General features: G+C 52.4%; 4 protein-coding genes across 4 annotated transcripts; 1 reads left to right on the top strand and 3 right to left on the bottom strand.

Annotated features, from left to right (window-relative positions):
- Positions 1 to 982: 982 nt before the first annotated feature.
- IUM83_01435 (NAD(P)-binding Rossmann-fold superfamily protein) lies at positions 983 to 2,255 on the top strand (the record flags this gene model as incomplete). Its single annotated transcript, XM_067925290.1, has 4 exons — positions 983 to 1,280; positions 1,347 to 1,405; positions 1,478 to 1,931; positions 1,996 to 2,255. The coding sequence occupies 4 exons, from the start codon at positions 983 to 985 to the stop codon at positions 2,253 to 2,255; spliced, it is 1,071 nt and encodes a 356-aa protein (XP_067797402.1).
- Positions 2,256 to 2,404: 149 nt separating this feature from the next.
- On the bottom strand, positions 2,405 to 6,174 carry IUM83_01434 (Proactivator polypeptide; the record flags this gene model as incomplete). Its single annotated transcript, XM_067925289.1, has 5 exons — positions 2,405 to 2,869; positions 2,942 to 3,229; positions 3,305 to 3,610; positions 3,690 to 5,615; positions 5,734 to 6,174. The coding sequence occupies 5 exons, from the start codon at positions 6,172 to 6,174 to the stop codon at positions 2,405 to 2,407; spliced, it is 3,426 nt and encodes a 1,141-aa protein (XP_067797561.1).
- Positions 6,175 to 6,606: 432 nt separating this feature from the next.
- On the bottom strand, positions 6,607 to 8,394 carry IUM83_01433 (uncharacterized protein; the record flags this gene model as incomplete). The annotated part of the gene is made up of 1 exon (XM_067925288.1): positions 6,607 to 8,394. One exon carries the CDS (start codon positions 8,392 to 8,394, stop codon positions 6,607 to 6,609), a length of 1,788 nt encoding a protein of 595 aa, XP_067797407.1.
- A 3,161-nt stretch (positions 8,395 to 11,555) lies between these two features.
- On the bottom strand, positions 11,556 to 15,764 carry IUM83_01432 (uncharacterized protein; the record flags this gene model as incomplete). The annotated part of the gene is made up of 4 exons (XM_067925287.1): positions 11,556 to 11,591; positions 11,702 to 13,435; positions 15,142 to 15,265; positions 15,343 to 15,764. The coding sequence occupies 4 exons, from the start codon at positions 15,762 to 15,764 to the stop codon at positions 11,556 to 11,558; spliced, it is 2,316 nt and encodes a 771-aa protein (XP_067797564.1).
- Positions 15,765 to 18,012: the final 2,248 nt, after the last annotated feature.

Below are 18,012 nucleotides of genomic sequence, written 5' to 3'. Positions count from 1 at the left end.
ATCTTGGGTCGGTGAGTTACCAAGGTTGGGGCGTCGCCATCGCTTAGGTTATTCGAGATAGCTGTCTCATTAGCGATAGAGGAGCTGTCTAGCACTGAATGTGGTGGCACATTTTGTCGTACACCAAACAGCTCACCCAACCGGTAGAAGTGAGGACAGACACTCAACTGCATCTTGAAGCGTCTTGTCCTCGCCGAGCCTCCTTTTACGTCATTCTAAATCCTGTCTGGGAGTCTACGCGTTTCTTGGTCTTCTTGTAGACCTTAAAGTAAGACGCCCAGTGACTTTGACCTCATGTACTTAGCCGGTACATGTTGTTCGGCTTCTGTGAAAGCTCTGATGCATGACGAATAAACGTAGTTAGCCATTAAGCCGAACCCAAATATCTTCGTTTGCGCGGACCTCTTCTCGCGAGTAAGTGCGCCGATGGAACAGGCCGTGGAAGCGTCTGGATGGAGCGGGGCAGGGGTGTGGGGCAGGGGCGCGGGGCAGGGTCGCGAGGCGGGGGCGGGGGAGAGCACAAGCTGCCATGAATAGCATACATGTACCACAATCGTTGTGAACACGAACTGTTAGCGCGCTAAAGAGCAAGGGGGTACACTACTACACCTTCGACGTGGGCCAGCAGCGCGCTTGACCGACGGGGGGTGTTGCCAGCAGCTCCTTCTTCGCCGGGGCCGGCGGGAGGGTGGAGAGGTCCACGCTCTTCGTGACGCGTGGCCGAAATGGGTGGCCGAAAAAATGAAATGAAATTTAAAATGCATAAATTACACACATGGACAAATATGGTTAGAAACATGTACTAGTATAAAACATAATGAGTAAAACATGGACCGTATGTTTTCCGATAATTCAAAAATAATCTCGTTCTAACCCTAACGATCTGTGATTGGTCGAAAAGTCACAACTACTTGCCTTCGCACATCTCGATTGCTGGAACAGGATCTGGGTCTCCTTACCAAATAGACTTATCCTGCATTACATGGCTCGTGTGCTTGTGCTGGGCGGGACCAGCTACGTGGCACAGTTCGTGCTGCAGCGAGTGTTGCAGGACGATGCGCTTCGAGTGATGAATGGGGAGGCATCGGAGGAGATATCTGCAGTGGCGTGCACTATCCGGAGCGAACCCTTTTCGCCGCTCCCCACTGGGTTTGTGACGTTGGGATCGGATTCCGCAGCGCGAGCTGTGCGCGTGTACTGGCAAGTGGACATTTTGGATCTAAACGCCCTGGAGATATGCATCAAAGACTTCCGCCCGACGGTGGTCATTAATTGCACAGGTGAGCTCTGACCTAGAATTGATGGCGTCTGGCTCAGATTCTGATTCATGATTTTGTACTGTGCAGCGATTTCTTCGCCTGCAATATGTCAGAAGGATCCGGACAAGGCGAGCTCCATCAATGAGGTACTGAAAAGCGCTAGCTGGGAGTACTTTTTTCTGACACTGCGTTGTATTTGTATGCATGCGTATCGATAGCCTCGAGGTCTGGTGACTTTACTCGAGACGCTTCCGTGGCGAGTCCGATTTGTCCACTTGTCAACAGACTTTGTGTACGAAGGGGGTCTAGCGTGGGGTGAGAGTTATGAAGAAGATGCCGCAGTGCTATCATCAAAACTATCAGTGTATGGAGCTAGCAAACTGCGTTTCGATCAATTTCTGCTCGAGCGCGAACACTCGGCGAGTTTGGAAGTACTGGTTCTTCGTATCGCCAACGTGATTGGACCAGTAGCCCCTTTGTTTCAGGATAGGAGTGCACCAAAATTCATGCAATGGCTTCATCGTCAACTGTTTCAGCCAGAGGACGCAGACGCACCTCTAAAGCTGTGGAGTGATGAGTTCCGCTCGTATCTCTACATCCACGACTTGGTTTCAGTCATGTTCAATTTGCTGGCGGTCAAGAACAACACACCCGCTACTCTTATCAACCTCGGTACGTTAGTAGACGGGCAATAGTGCTATCTTGTAATTTCAACACTTAATTATCTTTTTTGCAGGTGGAGTGGAGGCGTTTTCCCGTGTCGAACTCGCTCGCCAGTACCTTGCTGCCTGCGCAAAGCATGATGCCAGAACGGTTACTACGGTAACTCGGGAAATCGTGCCGATAGCACGAGCACAAATTGACCTGGGATACCCTTCGCCTCTCAATACTAAGCTCAGCACAGCGCGTCTCGCTCACCTGCTGCAAGATTTCCAGTGGACACCAACGGATCAAGTACTCGACGAGATCAGTCGTAGCCTTCATATGAAAAGCTGAAATGGTATTTGTTCAAGACGTTATTTCTCTTGTAGTGGGGTGTTGGAACAGTGAGTGGGTAAAGAAGGAAAGATGAAACGGTCACCACGAAGTCAAACCTACAAAAGAAAAGCGCGGCCCATTCGCGCTGGTGGCAGAAACTCGCCCCGTTACTGGATCTCCATCACGTTACCCATGCTCTGTCGAGCTCTCTCGAAGGCGTTCACGATGGGGTCCTCGTCGTTGCTTGACGTCGGCGAGTAGACGAAATCTGCGTCACATAGGGCAATGGCGTGACACGCTTCGCTTGGGCTCTGACCGTCGCGCATTAGCGACACTAGCTCGTCGAACTTGGAGGCGAGCACATCGCAGCGCGCAACTGGTGGCAAGATCGTGCACATAGTTTCCAGCGTTATCTTTGCCTCGCGAAGCGCCTTCTCATTGTCCTTGGCATGTCTCAAAAGCTCTGCCGTGTACTCGCAGAATAGGCAGCCCACTGACATTGATTTTTCCTTCGGCTCCTCCTTCACCACCGTCGGACCGCATGCTGCGATCCGCGTGCAAATCGCATCCACATCCTCGTTTTTCTTTAGAGAATCGATGATCACGTCTTGGTGCTTCATTAGCAGCTCGCACTATTCACAACGAAAAAAAAACTCGTCAGGCAGATCATAAGTATATCTGACAGGTGTATCCATCCGTCTCACCTCGCTGGACTCCGGGATCAAGTGGCAAATGGAGTTGATCTCACGCTCGAACGTGGCCAAGCTTTCCGGACGGGTGATCAACGATGCTAGAAGCAGCGTGTTCTGCTGGCATGTTGTGCATCTCGAAGGCAGGAAATCTCCACCCTTGAAGTCCAGCAGACCCGACATCAACGAGCCTGGGCTTTCGAGAGCTGTACAAAACTTCAACGCCTGGCAAATCTCTTGAGGCTCTTTTCCGGCTTGTAGATCAGTCACCGCTTCATCGAACATCTTGAGGTCCTCGTGGCACTGCCATTAGTACAAACAAGTATGTGAGCAATGTCAGAATTTATATTTATAGCTTGGGAGCAGCGCATCACGTACCGTATCGTCAGCAGGTAGGAGTTGGCACACGATTCCAGCAGCTTCACGCATTTCCTTGACTTGTTCGGGCTTCTGATCAAGAGCGTACTTGAGCACGGTGACGACGCCGCTGCAGTAAGCACATGTGACGCTTCCCTTGTCGGTGTTTTGAACGGCAATCATATCAGGCGAAGGGCCCGCGAGCTTGGTCATAGCAGGGTTAGTGTCCGTCGTGCAGTAGTTCAGATCGTGGCAAATAGCCTTGGGCTGTTCGCCCTTCTGGAGAGAGTCAACCACGGTGTCGAACTGTTTCACGAACGAGTGGCACTGCACATGCATCCAGAACAAACAATCGAAAGCATTAGTATGATACACACATCCGCATCAGTGGAATCAAACATGGTACCTGGTTGTCGCTTGGCAACATTCCACAAACAACGTCAGCAATTTGCCGAATCTCCGTAATCTTGCTCGGGTCTTCAGCCACAGCCACCTCGACGACGGACGCTACTTGCGTGCAGAAGAAGCAGCCATCAACTGAAACTTCCATTGAGTCTTTCACCATTTGCACCAGAACCGGGTTGTAGTCAGACAAATCGGTGTCGGGAGACGGAGGCGCAATCGCTACAGCGGTGCAAAAGTTCAATTCGGTGCAAATTGCCTTGGAGCTCATACCCTTGGTGATTGAATCGATGACGAAGTCCAACTCTTTCACATACACGTGGCACGGATTGTCTGCGCCAAGCATATCACAGATCATGTCCGCGTATGCGCGAACCTGGCGGATGTTAGCTCCATACTGCTGGAGCGCAATCTTGGCCACAGTAGTGGCAAATTGGCAGTATGTACACTGCGTAGCATTTCCAGGGGGCCACTGGGATGCCACGACCACGCCCTTCATCTCATCGGCGATTGAAGGCGCCCCCTCCTCCCAGCCTTGCGTCTTGTTGCAGACCCCAAGAGACTTGCAGATCTCGTGTGGGCGCTTGCCCTCCTTCTCCAGTTCCACAATCTTGTCGAAGTTCTTGTCCACAACATCGCACTTGCATTCAGATGGGACCAACTGACACACATTTGTCAGAATTTTCTTCACAATCGGCAACTTTTCAGGGGACGTGTGGTTAACATGGTGAATAACCATTGCCACGCGCGAGCAAAAGTAGCAACTACCATGCGGATGGGGGTGCGGGTGGGGAGGGTGCGGAGGATGCGGAGGGTGTTCACCACCTTGCATCATGCCCATTTCACCACGGTGACCGTGACGGCCATGACGCCCGCCGGGTCCCATCATACCAACGTGGTGGTGCATTCCCTGAGGACCATTTCGCATCATACCGACACGGGGATTTTCATCCAGCTGAGGGGGTGCATCCAAGCGTTCCGCCGTGCAATATTTCAGAGTCTTGCAAATGTCACGAGGGTGCACTCCCTTCTTCAACGAATCAACCACGAGATCCAACTGATCGACGTACTGGTGGCACGGGCTATCGTCTCCCAGCATGCCACAGATCATGTCAGCGTACTCGCGAATCTGGTCAATCTGCTCGGGGGCTTCTTGCAGAATAACCTCCACAACAGTTGTAGCAGCATCACAGTACACGCACGTTTTGTTGTCACCGAGCATTTCCGATGGCGGCATTCCACGGGAAGGCTTCACGGGGCAGAAATCGATGCTTCCACAAATCTCGCGGGGGTGTTCACCCTGCTGAGCCAGCTCAACAATGCGATCGAAGTTAGCCTCCACTTCCTGGCATTTGGTCTCCGACGACGCCATTTGGCAGACATTCCCCAGCACGGCCTTCAGCATCGGAAGCTGAGCAGGGAAGAGGTTGTTCACTTGGTAGACAACTCCCGCCACGCGCGTGCAGAAGAAGCACGCTTGGTCGTCCTCGAAGAAGTCCGGTGTAACGAGCGCTCCGTCTTGGATCGTCTCGGGCTCTTCAGGGGACGCTGGCGCGTCGGAGATCTGGCTGGCGCTGCCGCTATCCGACGAGCACATGGCGATCTGCGAGCACACCACCAGCGGGTCCGTGCCATGCTTGAGCCAGTCCACGATGGCGTCGTAGTTCTTCAGGAAGGTGTGGCACATAGAGTCCGCCGCCATGGCGTCGCACAAGTCTCCGATGATGGCTCGGACCTGCTGCACTTGCTGCACCTCCTGCTGCAGCGCTTGGTCCACCATCTGCACGAACCTCTGGCAAAGCGTGCACGACAAGTCGTCCGTCCCCTCCAGATCCGAGACGGTAGCCATGACGTCACACACCTCGTCGTCCGTCTTGCCCTCCTGCAGGAACTTCTTCACCACGTCCTCCGCGTTCAGCACGACGTTGCACTGCCCCACAGAGAGAGACACACACACACATCCACATTCCAGACCGCCAATCAGCATCTCCCCCTTCCCCTTCACTTCAACCAGAACAAAATACAGAAACAATTCATTGTTTTCTCACCTGCTCCACGAGCTCCGGGCGGCCGAGGTCCTCGCACGAGGCCTCGCTCCAGATCTGCAGCGACACCATGTCGACGGCCGAGCGGAGGTACTGCAGCAGCGTCTCCGCCTGCTGCTGCAGCGCGTCCTGCTCGTGGATCTTCTCCAGCGCCTTGAGGCACGCGCGCTTCCTCTCCAGCGCCGGATCCTCCGCCTCCTCCTCGTCCTCCTCGATCAGCACGATGCGCACGGCGCCGTCCGCCTCCTGGGGCGCCCCCAGGCGGAAGAAGCGCTGCAGCATCTCGCTCGAGCGCTGGAAGTGCTCGTTCAGCGCCGCCATGAGGCCGGCGGCGGCCTCCTCCTCGTGGTCGCAGGGCATGGGCGCTCCCATGCCGTGGCGCATGCCGCGCTCGGCGCTCGCGACGGCGGACGCGGCCGCCAGGCTCAGCAGCAGCGCGCGCATCTTGCGTGGACTCGGCTCCTCCTTCTTCTTCAAGCTGGGCGAATCCTTGTTTGAAGAGGAGGGGCGTGTGACTCCGAAGAAGAGGACGGGTGGCACGACGCGCCGAGCAGTGCGCAATCCCCTGTGTGAGACTGATTCATACATAAATAAAATTAGTAAAGGCTGGTCGGGTGTACCAGCTGTACCAGTCCGACGTTGCATATTGCGGTAATTTGGCTCGGGATCAGGAGGAGAGAGGGGGGTCGCCCCTAACGAACACGTCGTGGAAGGAATGCTGGTACTGGTTGAAGTGGCGGACCAATCAGATTCGCTGGACTGCAACAGATCCGATGGTTGTCAGAGGCACAGACTCGGACTTCTGCCGAGTGTACATGTATTGCTCTATCACTATCTCTATTGGAGCTGGAAAAAGCTCCTGTACTCTAATTCTATTTAGCTCACGTTGAGCATCGCTGTGAGCTGCAGTGTGCCACCCTGAGTTGATCGGGGGACCCACAGCACCAATGAACCACCTCCCGTTCCGGGAAGACCCAGGAATCCGGGACGCCAGCGATCGAGGTACAGCGTCTTGCCGCCTAGTGCAGCTCCGTTTGAGCTCCACGTGACGGTCTCGCCGGCTGTGACATCCACCTCGTCGATCTTGTAGCCGCCAGACATGATGTTCACAGTCACATCTTTGGTGTCCGAGCTCTTGAACGTGATGACTATGGAGTCGTCACCCGCTTTGCTCCAGTTGCCGCTGCTGTTCTTGAAGGCAGCCCCGACGGTCTTGAGGCCCAGCGCGTCCTTGGCACTCCCGTCGTCGATCTCGCCGGTGAATTTAGTAGGGCCGCAAATGGTCTGGAAGTACTCAGACACGATGTTGACGACATTCGTCACGTCCCAAACACCGTAGAACGCCAGGGCTTTGTCAGCGATCCTGTATGCGTAGCTCTCGGCGGAGAGGAGGGTCCCGTTGTGACTTGTACCCGACCGAATCAAATCGTCCATGATACCCCCGAAACTCTTGCGCAGCGTGTCCCGTGTTTTATAAGCCGCGGCTTCACTTGATTCCGAGATCAGCTCCCCCATGCAGTTGTTGGTCACAGTTGGAATCTCGTCAAGTACAAGGTTCGAGTGGCTCATCGCCACTCGAATATCGGCTTCAGAGATGTCGGGGTCTTGCTTGCGCAGATCGGCCACACTCATCCAAGTGTGATCCAGCAAGCGCTTCATGTTGTATCCGCAGGTGGTGTTGGACTTCATCGCAGATTGAAGTGAGAAGATATCCTCTTCGTCTAGTGATTCCATCGGCTTGTCCAATGCAACCCTCTTCATAAAGGCCATGAACGTAGCCCAACTGGAAACAATCCCATCTCTGTTCGCCACAACCTCTTTCACAAAGAGTTCGACGGTATTCGTGATTTTGTCGGTGGTTCTGATGCTGTCCGATACAGGCAAGCCCAAACACGAGCAGATGGTGATGGGTAAGTCGAACACCACATTGTCTGTTTGGTACAGAACTGTTTCCAGATACTTTTCTGTTGTGTGCGGGTTGGTCACTTTGACCGTGCGGACAAACTTGGTCATCTGCTTCACCAAATTCATCGCCTCTTTGCCGCATTTGAAGGCAGTTTTCACGGCATGTGCCATTACCTTGAACTCTCCGTACAAACCGAACGTCGCGAGTGACAATGCTGAGTGACCGATGACCGAAAGTTTCGACACGATTTCAAGTGCGCAGTCGTCATTTTGACGGATGCACTCCATGCCACACCTGACGGGGTATGCCAGTGGACATTCGGCCCAGCAAATATCGTGGCGGTTGTCGTATTCGAGAGGGCATGTCTTAGCGATGTGAGCTTCGCGATAGCACGCCGTGTCGGTGGCACCGCCTAGGGAAGGACCCACCCAATTGGTGTACGAAGATTCGATCGTAGAAATGGTGTTCTCACTTTTGGATCCTGGCAACACTTCATATCCGTCGTCAGTGCTCTCTTTGGAATCGTGACTATCGATGCTCTCATTGTTGTCTTCGTTGTTGTGCAAGCTCGTATCGTCGTCGCTGGCTGAGGACCCGCTATCGTTGCTCAAAGACTCGGTGAACGGGGAGGTCGTATCGGCAACCGGATGCGTGGCTGGTTGTGTAGAGTTTCTGGTATCGTCGAAGTTGTACGCCAGCGAGGAAGAGGCCGCGATACTTGAACTCAGCAAGACGATGGCTTGGAGTAACCGAAGCATTTTGTTTGACACTGGATGCCAGTAGAAGCTTTCCTATCAGAGAAGCCGCAAAATGAAAAATGAATGTGCTTCCTACTTAGTCGCAAAACTTTGTCGCGATGAGGCAGGGCCTCCGGGGCACTCGCTGTTCGTAAAACGACCTCGCTACAGCGGAGAGTACCAGTTGCCATGCAAGTTTGTTGTATCAGAATCTGTATCTCACAAAACTGTTTGGATAGGCCGATATAGTATGTGTGAATGATCATCAGGTTCGTGAACATGGACTAGTTCGTGCCCGCCATGAACGGTCTCAGGGAGCAACTTGCAACCTCGCGTTGCAAGTTGCAAGTTCGACTGATTCCGGTGCAGAGCCCAACCTGCAAGATAGTTCCCTTGGATCTTGTGCGACTGGCCCTCGTTGCTTTGCTACGAAAGGGGCCACCAACGGACTCTCGACCACATCGAGGCGCGGCACGCCACTGCGAAAGCCACCTGGCCTGTGGAGAGGACAGCGATTACTACTTGTCGCGGATACTATGTGGAGTGCGCGCTTAATGCGCAAAAAGACGCAAACTTCAGGATTGGTAATTTAGATGGGCTAACATCAGTCGCTAGTCGCTCTCTCGCCGTGCCCGTCTCATGCGGTGAGCAGGGGCCTTAGAGGGCAGCGTCTGTACGTGAGTACTGAGTGCCAGTCGTCGAGGCCACACTTGGAAATCACTCTCTGGTCGGTTGGGTGTTGGCATGGTAATGGGTGCCTATGAAAGCATCGGTCACATCGTTTTCTAATCGTTGTTACAGCACCAACGCCAGCGGGAAAGAGATTAGAAATTGATTACAATTTGGGGCCGTGCCGCTGCGTTCGTTCACATTTTAGTATGGGAGCAACTGAGACGCGTCCGCACAGCCTGTTTTTGCCAGTAAACGCCGCACGCGAGGTGCTAAAGACATTATTTCGCGAGAAAACGCGCCAGCAGAGTGTGTTACAGCGACGGATTAACGAGTAAGCCTCGGGGGGGTGTGCAAGCAATTAACTGGTGCGAACGACACGACGTTTGTGCGTCTTATCGGTGCTCAACCATGCGTTGGGATCCACATTTGGAGGGTGTTTGTTGCCCTCGAGTAGACAATCCTAGCGTTAGGGGTACATGTACGTAGGTGAGTTAGTTTCGTTGCCGCATCGGGTGGGCTAGTTTGTCGCCAGTATGGTGCTGCGAAGCGATGCACTTTTCATTCTTAGTACGTCAGGTAGAAAAGTGTGGAATGTTCAGTTCGATGCCCCATTTATCGAAAAAAAAAGCTTATCGTAGAAATATGCGAGTTCGACCAGCCATTTGTACATCGAAACGTTGTTCATGCAAAGTTTTTTAACACTGCTGGTCGAGAGGGAGAGAATGTGCTTGCTCCCTACATTTAACGCTGCAAACATTCAATGCATCAGGACACGTGTTTTTCCTAAAAAAAAATTGCAGACTTGTACATGTAGTCTACGAGTTCTCGTAAAAATAATAAGGAGGCTTAGTAATACATGTAACAGCACAAGAATTGCCCCTCGTTGTTCCTGAGAGCAACACTGAAATATAATGGGTCGGAATCGTAAAAGCATGCTAGGGCTAGGTCGCTCCACACACGATTCATTCGTTACCAGGTTCAGCCACTTCCGTGATGTAGAAATGTGCGCGGCTTGGCCCCCCAATAAAACACACACACACACGAGTTAGAATAAGTGATGTTAAAAATCGGGACACGGTGCTGTAGTTGGGCTCGTAGTGATATATGACGCCGTTATCACCTGTGTGAATACTTGATGACCGACCCAGAACATGCTGTTGAGTATCAACAACGTTCGAATGTTATGTGTTGTTGGGGCTGTAAAAATTTCGTTCTTCGAGTTTGAGGAGAAAACAAACGGAGGGGGGGGGGGGGGGGGGGCAATTTCGATTGACAAAGTTACACTTACACCCACAAAAAGTCAGCACATTGAGTCCTGGGCGGGAACTGTTACTTCAGCTTCGTTGCGTTCCATTCTACTGTGCCCGAAGTTACCGACTATCGCTTGAACTCCATTCTGTATTTCTGGTGTTATTCGATCGCTGGTGCGACTAGATAATTTAGAATGAGGAGTTCAAGTTAGATACTACATGAAGTAGCAGTTTTTAAGCACTTGCACAAGCACCTCCGCAACAAACCACTCTTTCAGCCTATAGTAGCATGATGGCATCATTCGGGATTTTGTTATTAATTCAGTTATTATGCTTTGCAATGCGTTTGTCGTTTTCACCTAGTGTTTTGCCCGAGTTATACATGTAATATCTGGCGCCCGATATAAAAACAGATGGCCACTAACTCGACCAAGTTATTTTCACCAGCCTCGATATCGATCTCGATTTACGCTATCTGTGGTCGAAATGCCGATCCAAAAACGCAATTCGGGCCGATTTATTTTAAATCGCGGTGGCTGTGTACGGATTATAATGCCGTGCATTATATATATAATACGCAATTGGACACTTACATCTGGACACTTGACGAGTGGTCGGCAGATCGCGCTGCTGATCTGTCGAAGCACCGCAGCTTCCGAAAACCTTCACCTTGCACAAGTGCAGTATGTACTCTCTCGACTACCGTTGGCGAGTCATTTTTCTTATTCATGTGTATGGAATCTGTATGCAGTATGTTAGCGATATCTTTTGGCCTAACGTGCGAACACAGCAACGTTGGTACAAGTTGTTTTTGACCGATGGTGTGGTTGATGAAGGAGATCGAACTAACCGCTCGTCGCGTTGGCCGAGTGCCGTGGTTACCCGTGTTTGAAAGTACGTGAAAGCCCACCCTACATTTTATTTAGAAGAGCTACAGCGGTTCATACGAAACGCTTTTCCTAAAGTAAAATGGTAGCGTAGCATCAACATGTGGTCTTACATGGCGGGGAGCTGCTCGCGCCACAGAGAAGCGGAAAGCCCAGTGTTGCAGGAGCCGCTCGTGCACTCACAGACGAAGCTAACGAGCCGTTAAACACGTCCAACAGAGCCGTACCGGAGTAGCAGTAGCCGGCGACGTTACCTCGGTGTCCTGAGAACCAACGATGCGCCCGTTATGTTAAGTAGGAAGAGGTGGTGCGACTTACCTACGCCTGGAGGTCGATTTACTACCGTCTCGCATTTTGATGTCTTCGAATTATTTTATCTTCTAAGCCCTAAATCCGAGCGACAAAATATCTGCAAACCACAATATGTCATAATTATTTACTCATTCACTTCTCACTACACAACCAACATCAACGGAGGTCTCTCCCTCCCTCTAAATAAAAAAACTTCACTCAACTCACATTGAGCTTCGCGGTGAGCTGCAAATTACCGCCTTGAGTCGCTCGAGGAACCCACAACAGCAATGAACCGCCACCGGTGCCAGGAAGGCCCAGGAAGCCAGGCCGCCATCGATCCAAGTACAGCGTTTTGCCTCCCAGCGTCGTCACATTTGACTTCCACGTCACGGTTTTACCAGCCGGAACGTCCACTTCATCGACCTTGCTACCGCCTGACTTAATGTTGACAGTTACATCCTCTGTGTCAGAGCTCTCGAATTTGATGGTGACGCTGCCGTCACCAACCTTGGTCCAGTTGCCAGCGCTGTTATTGAAAGCCTTCTTCACTGTCTTTAGGCCCAGCGCTTCTTTAGCAGTACCATCATCGATTTCTCCAACGAACTGCGTAGGCCCACAAATGGTTTGGAAGAACTCGGAAATCGCACCACCGATATTCTTCCTTTCCCAAACGGCGTAAAACGTTGCTACTTTGTCAGCAATTTTGTACGCGTACTGTTCAGCCGTCAGAAGTGTGCCATTGGTACTAGTTCCCGAACTAATCAGGTCGTCCATAACTGCTCCAATACCCTTGCGAAGCGTATCCCGAGTTTTGTACGCTGTAGACTCGTCAGATTCGGCAATCAGCTCCTCCATGCAATTGTTTGTCACGGTTGGAATGTCGTACAGCGCGAGGTTCGACTTGCTCATCGCGACTCGGATGTCATCCTCGGAGATGCTCGGGTTCTGTCGACGCATTTCTGCTACAGTCATCCACGTGCGATCTAACAAGCGCTTCATGTCGTAGCCGCAGGTGTTATTGGACTTCAGGGCCGACTCCAAAGACGTAATATCCGAACTTTTCAACGAAGTAATAGTCTCGCCCAGCGTGATATTCTTCATGAAACTCGTGAACGAAGACCAGCTCGAAACAATAGCGGCACCATTTGCTAGGATCTCCTTCAAAGCGAGCTCGGCAGTGTTCAGAACCCTGTCTGCGAACTTAATTTGTTCATCCACCTTAATTCCAAGGCATGCAGCAATTGTCACCGGCACGTCAAAGACCACGTTGTCGGTCTGGTAGAGCATTGTCAGCAGCTTGTCCTTGGCGGTCTGTGGGTCCGACACCTCAACGGTGCGGACATACTTCGACAAGGATTTCACTAGCCCCATCATTTCCTTGCCACACTTGAACGCAATCTGAATACCCTTGGCCATCAGCTTGAACTCGCCGTACAAGTTATACGTCGCCACGGAGAAGACTGCCTGGGCGACGGACGCCACCTTGCTCACGACTTCGAGCGCGCAGTCGTCATTCTGTCGAATGCACTCCACTCCACACTTAACAGGGTATGCATATGGGCATTGCGCCCAGCACGTTCCAAGCTTGCTGTTGAAACCCAAAGGGCAGGTCTTGGCGATGTGGGACTCACGGTAGCACGCCGTGTCGGTTGCGGTTCCGAGGGCGGAGCCAATCCAGTTCTTGTAGGTGGACTTGATCGTGCTGGTGGCATTGAGGGCGTTGCCGATTGTAAATCCCATGTTGGTCGGAGATACCGAGGAGTCGCTGTCGTCGCTGCTGTCCGAAGAATCGGTAGCGTCATCTTGGCTGTCCACAGAATCGTCGTCGCTGTCCTCGTCGAGTGCTGACCTGAAGGTTATGGTTGCGTCCGAGATCGAGGCAGTGCCGTTTACAGTGAAGTTGGCAGCGGCCACAGTAGCAACCGGCGTGGCCGCCGCGCTTTTGTTGAAAGTATACGACTGCGTAGGCGCGCAAAACACCACCGCAAAAAGGAAAGCTAGTACCAGAACTATCCTGGTCATCCCGAGCTCTGCGAGAGCGCCTGTGGAGGCGAGCGCCGCAAAATTAAGAATGCCGTTTAACCAAACCGCCAGAACTCCTAGCTAAACGCCTCTTTTACGATCGTCCTTGGCTAGACCATCTTGCATGTGGTGACCGTCTCAACCCCCGAAAGATTCGTGCAGGTCGACACTACCGTCGCCCAGCCAGCAACCGCAACTTCAGCCTTGTATCGAATCTATCTTTCCGGCGCAACGACGAATCTAGGTTCGCAAAACCGCGACCTTCGATGAACACGGAGCAGCAAGATGGACGGCGACGGGCGCTCTACCAGTCGTTGCGGTCGGGGACCGCCTTGACAAACACATTCGGAGTTCGATTCGCTTGGCCAGATGGCCAATGCAAGTATCGCACCGCTCGGGAAGTGTGAGTGAGGCTGTCCTCGGGATTCAGTTGGTTCGCGCTAATGCTTGCCACGAATCTACAGCCACCGCATCGCATGACGTGGAAGCTTGCCCTGGCTAGGGTTGGGATGCCATGCAGGATTGGCGCACCATAGATGAGACCGCTGTCATGGGTCGACCAGCGTTACTAGCGCGGTGCTGAGGCGATTTGCAACGATTGTAGATTCGAGGTCGAAGTTGCAGTGGTCCAGCTTCAATCAATTGTTCAGCTTCCTTGGTGGAATCATGTCTTCCTAATATCGATTCGCTTGCTTTTGCTGTTCAAACTGGGCGAATGTTACATGTAGTGCTTTGGCGATTCTTAGTTTTACATATCACAATTAATTTAGCGATTCACAGTTGTTCGTAGAACTCGAGGTACATCTGCATGTACATGTACGTGTACCTGTTGCAGTCTCGCGTGCCTAAACATCGACAGACCGTCTCAAATTTATCAGCCACACCGCGATTTAGCGTTAAGATCAGAGCAAACGAATCTACGTTGCATCTTACGGTATCCCTGGAGGCCAACACCTCCCGAACTGCTGGCCTGGCGGCAATTTCCAGACCGCGGCCGACTTCTTCGCACAGATATGATGTGATACCGTTGACTCGAACGTGGCTAGAGTCCCGCTCAAGGGGACGCTGGCTGCCAGCTTTGACACACGACGTCATAGCGCAGCTGAACGATACCTCCGTGTTGGTGCTGGCTCAAACGAATTCCCACGCGAAAACACGTCAAGGACAGGTCATCCCAGCTGTTGCTTGGACGCAGCAGCCCTGCTTTTGAGCGCGCTCAAAAATTCCCGTCGCGTTTTCTCGTCGCTGTAGTGGCTGGACCTCGTGCTGTTGTTGCAGTCATCGTACTGAGCGTACTTCACTGGCGTTGCCCCGCTATTGGTGGTGCTGTCCTCGCCACCTTCGCCAAAGCTGTCCGATTGTTCGTACGACAGAGTACCCATGTCATGGGCAACAAGAAACTCTCGGATCTCGGCAATCTGGCCGCGTTCTCGTGAAAATGTTGTCGGTTGTGCTATCCTCGACCGGCTAGCATTCTCGAACGCACGCTTGAATCTTTTTGCCGAGCGAGGCAACAATGCCGTTGATTCTTTCCCGACGCCAGCCCCTGTAGCAGCAACTAGAGAATCTACAATCGTAATCACCGGAACCAGGGCTGTCTTGTGAGGGAAATAGTTGCAATTCTCAGGAACCCCCACTTGCACCTCTGTAACTGCTACACGGCACCCTGGACGCTGGAGGTCCACCTCCCGAGACAAATACCCAGACACTCGAGCTCCATTCGCACAGTGCTTCAGTGCGACGTCCAGAAAGTCGTGCCACCGCGAGCTACACACAATTTTCGCACAAACCCCTTAGTGCGACATATTCCCCCTTTCCACTAAGCTTCAGCTCCAGCGACTCACCGCCGTCCACTTCCTCCTCCTTCATTCGTAGGAAGGTCTCCAGATTCCAGCTCCGGGAGCGGGTAGTCATCGAAGAAGACGCAGTCGAATTGGTTCAGCGTCAGCAGCTGCTGCTGCCACGTGCCAGCCACAATTTCTACTCCACTGTGCGCTGCTGCAAACTGTCGGGCGCGCCGCAGTGTTTCCCGGTCGCATTCGATGATCGTGTGGCTCCTGGGGCGGAATGTCTGGATGTGAGACGCCGAGTAGGCCAGCCCGAAGCCGATCTCCAGCACGCGGTCCGACGGCTGGATGCCCAGCGCCTCCACGCACAACTCCATGTACTGCTTCTCCCACTGCATCATCACCTGCTGCCCCCGCGAGCTCCAGAGCACTTCCTGCCCGAGCTCGTCGAGCCCATGGACATTACCCTTGGTCGTCATCTCTAATACTGGACCCAAAATGTAAAAATAGTGATTTGTGTGATCAAAATTATAGTCTGTACCTATTTTTTTTACGAGTACCTTAGAAATTGATTTGTGCTCAACTCACGTTTAACACCGCGGTGAGCTGCAAGTTGCCACCTTGAGCCGCTCGAGGAACCCACAAAAGCAGTGAACCACCGCCTGTACCAGGAAGACCCAAGAACCCGGGACGCCATCGATCCAAGTACAGCGTCTTGCCTCCCAATGTCGTCACATTTGACTTCCACGTCACAGTTTTCCCCGCTGGAACGTCCACTTCGTCGATTTTGTTTCCACCAGACTTGATGTTCACCGTCACGTCTTCAGTATCGACACTCTTAAACGTGATGGTGACGCTGCCATCTCCAATTCTCCTCCACAAACCTTCACTCTTGTTGAAAGCACGCTGGACGGTGGTCATGGCCAGCGCCTTCTTCGCATCGCCGTCGTCGATTTCTCCAATGTATTCGGTGGGGCCACAAATCGGCTGGAAGTACTCGGAAATAACACCACCGACAGCCCACATATCCCAAATGGCGTAGAATCCAGCGGCCTTGTCAGCAACCTTGAACGCGTACTCCTCAGCCTTGAGGTAAGAACCGTTGCTACTTGTTCCCGAGCTGATCAGGTCCTCTACAATGCTTCCGAAGGTTTTCCGCAGCGTATCTCGCGTGGCGTAAGCTTTCTTCTCGTTTGATCCTGCGATGAGATCGCCCATGCAGTTGTTCGTCGCGACAGGGATGTCGTTGAGCACGAGACTCGACTTGCTAATAGCAACGCGAATGTCGTTCTCAGACATGGTTGGGTTGTGCTTGCGAAATTCGGCAATGGTCATCCACGTGCGATCCAGCAATCGCTTCATGTCGTAGCCGCATGTGGAATTTGATTCCAAGGCAGACTATAACGACGTAATATCCGTCTCGTTTAGTGAGGTAAGCGAGTCGCCCAACGTGATATTTTCATGAAGGCCGTGAATGAGTCCCAACTGGAAACGATGGAATCGCTGTTAGCCATGACTTCTTTCAGGGTGAGTTCGGCAGTCGAGAGTACTCGTTTGGCAAACTTGACGCTGTCATCAACTCTGATCCCGAGACAGTCAGCAACAGCAACGGGCAAGTCGAAAATGACGTTGTCCGACTGGTAGAGTATTGCGAACAGCTTGGCTTGTGAGGTTTGTGGATCCGACACCTTGATCGAGCGTACGTACTTGGCCAACGACTTGGTCAAACCGATCATATCCCTAGTGCATTTGACTGTGGCTTGGATGCCTTTCGCCAGCAGCTTGAAATCGCCTACAATCCGAGTGTGGTGAAGGATAAGGCCCATTGAGCCACGACGGAAACCTTTCTCACGACTGTGAGTGCGCAGTCGTCATTCTTCCGAATGCATTCCAGCCCGCACTTGACAGAATACGAGCACGGGCACTGAGCCCAACACGTTTCGAGCCTGCTGTTGAACCCGAGTAGGCAAGTCTTGGCGATGTGAGTTTCACGGTAACACGCTGTGGTTGACGAAGTGTCAAGTGCAGATCCAACCCAATTAGTATAGGTAGATTGGATCGTGCTAGGAGCATTGGTCGTGCCACCAATTGTAAACACTGATGGAGATGAAAAAGACGAAGACGACGCTGACTGGCCCACCGCATCGACGCTGTCAGAAGAATCACCTTCGACGCCCCTGTCTTCGTTGTCATCGCGCAAAATCCCTGAAGTCGCCGTTAGAAGACCACTGCCCACGGAGGCAGCACCTTCTTCTCCGCCGCTCCTGGTTTTCGAGGAATCAATCGTAGTTATGTTGCTACCGATAGTCTTGGGGAGTAGCGATGCCGTATGGATAGACATATCGCCAAATGTATACGCCTTCGACGAGGCTCTGTTGCATGACGCTGCAGCAAAGGCGTCGAGCACCGACACCACTCTGATCATTTTGCCAATGTGCTCGGAGCTAAGACGAATGCCACTCGAACGATAAAACAAGAACTGGTAAAGTCCCAGAAAGCATATCAACTCTGGCGGCACTTGGATTTCGTTTTTACGAGCTAGTCTACGGGTGACAACCGTCTCAATTTCACCAGATCGAATCTTTTTCGGTGTTACTTCGAAGTACAACGAATCTCTTCAACAAAACGAGAATCGCAGATCGCTGTAGAGAAGATAGCACTGAGTGTTGCCAGACGCTTATCCACGACAACGAATGCTGGTGGTTTCAGCTTGATCGGCCAGGTCGA

Source organism: Phytophthora cinnamomi (assembly GCF_018691715.1).
Source record: "Phytophthora cinnamomi strain GKB4 chromosome Unknown Contig14, whole genome shotgun sequence".
NCBI lineage: Eukaryota > Oomycota > Peronosporomycetes > Peronosporales > Peronosporaceae > Phytophthora > Phytophthora cinnamomi.
Note: the sequence above shows the minus strand (reverse complement) of the source record. Positions and strands in the feature narration are given on the sequence as shown.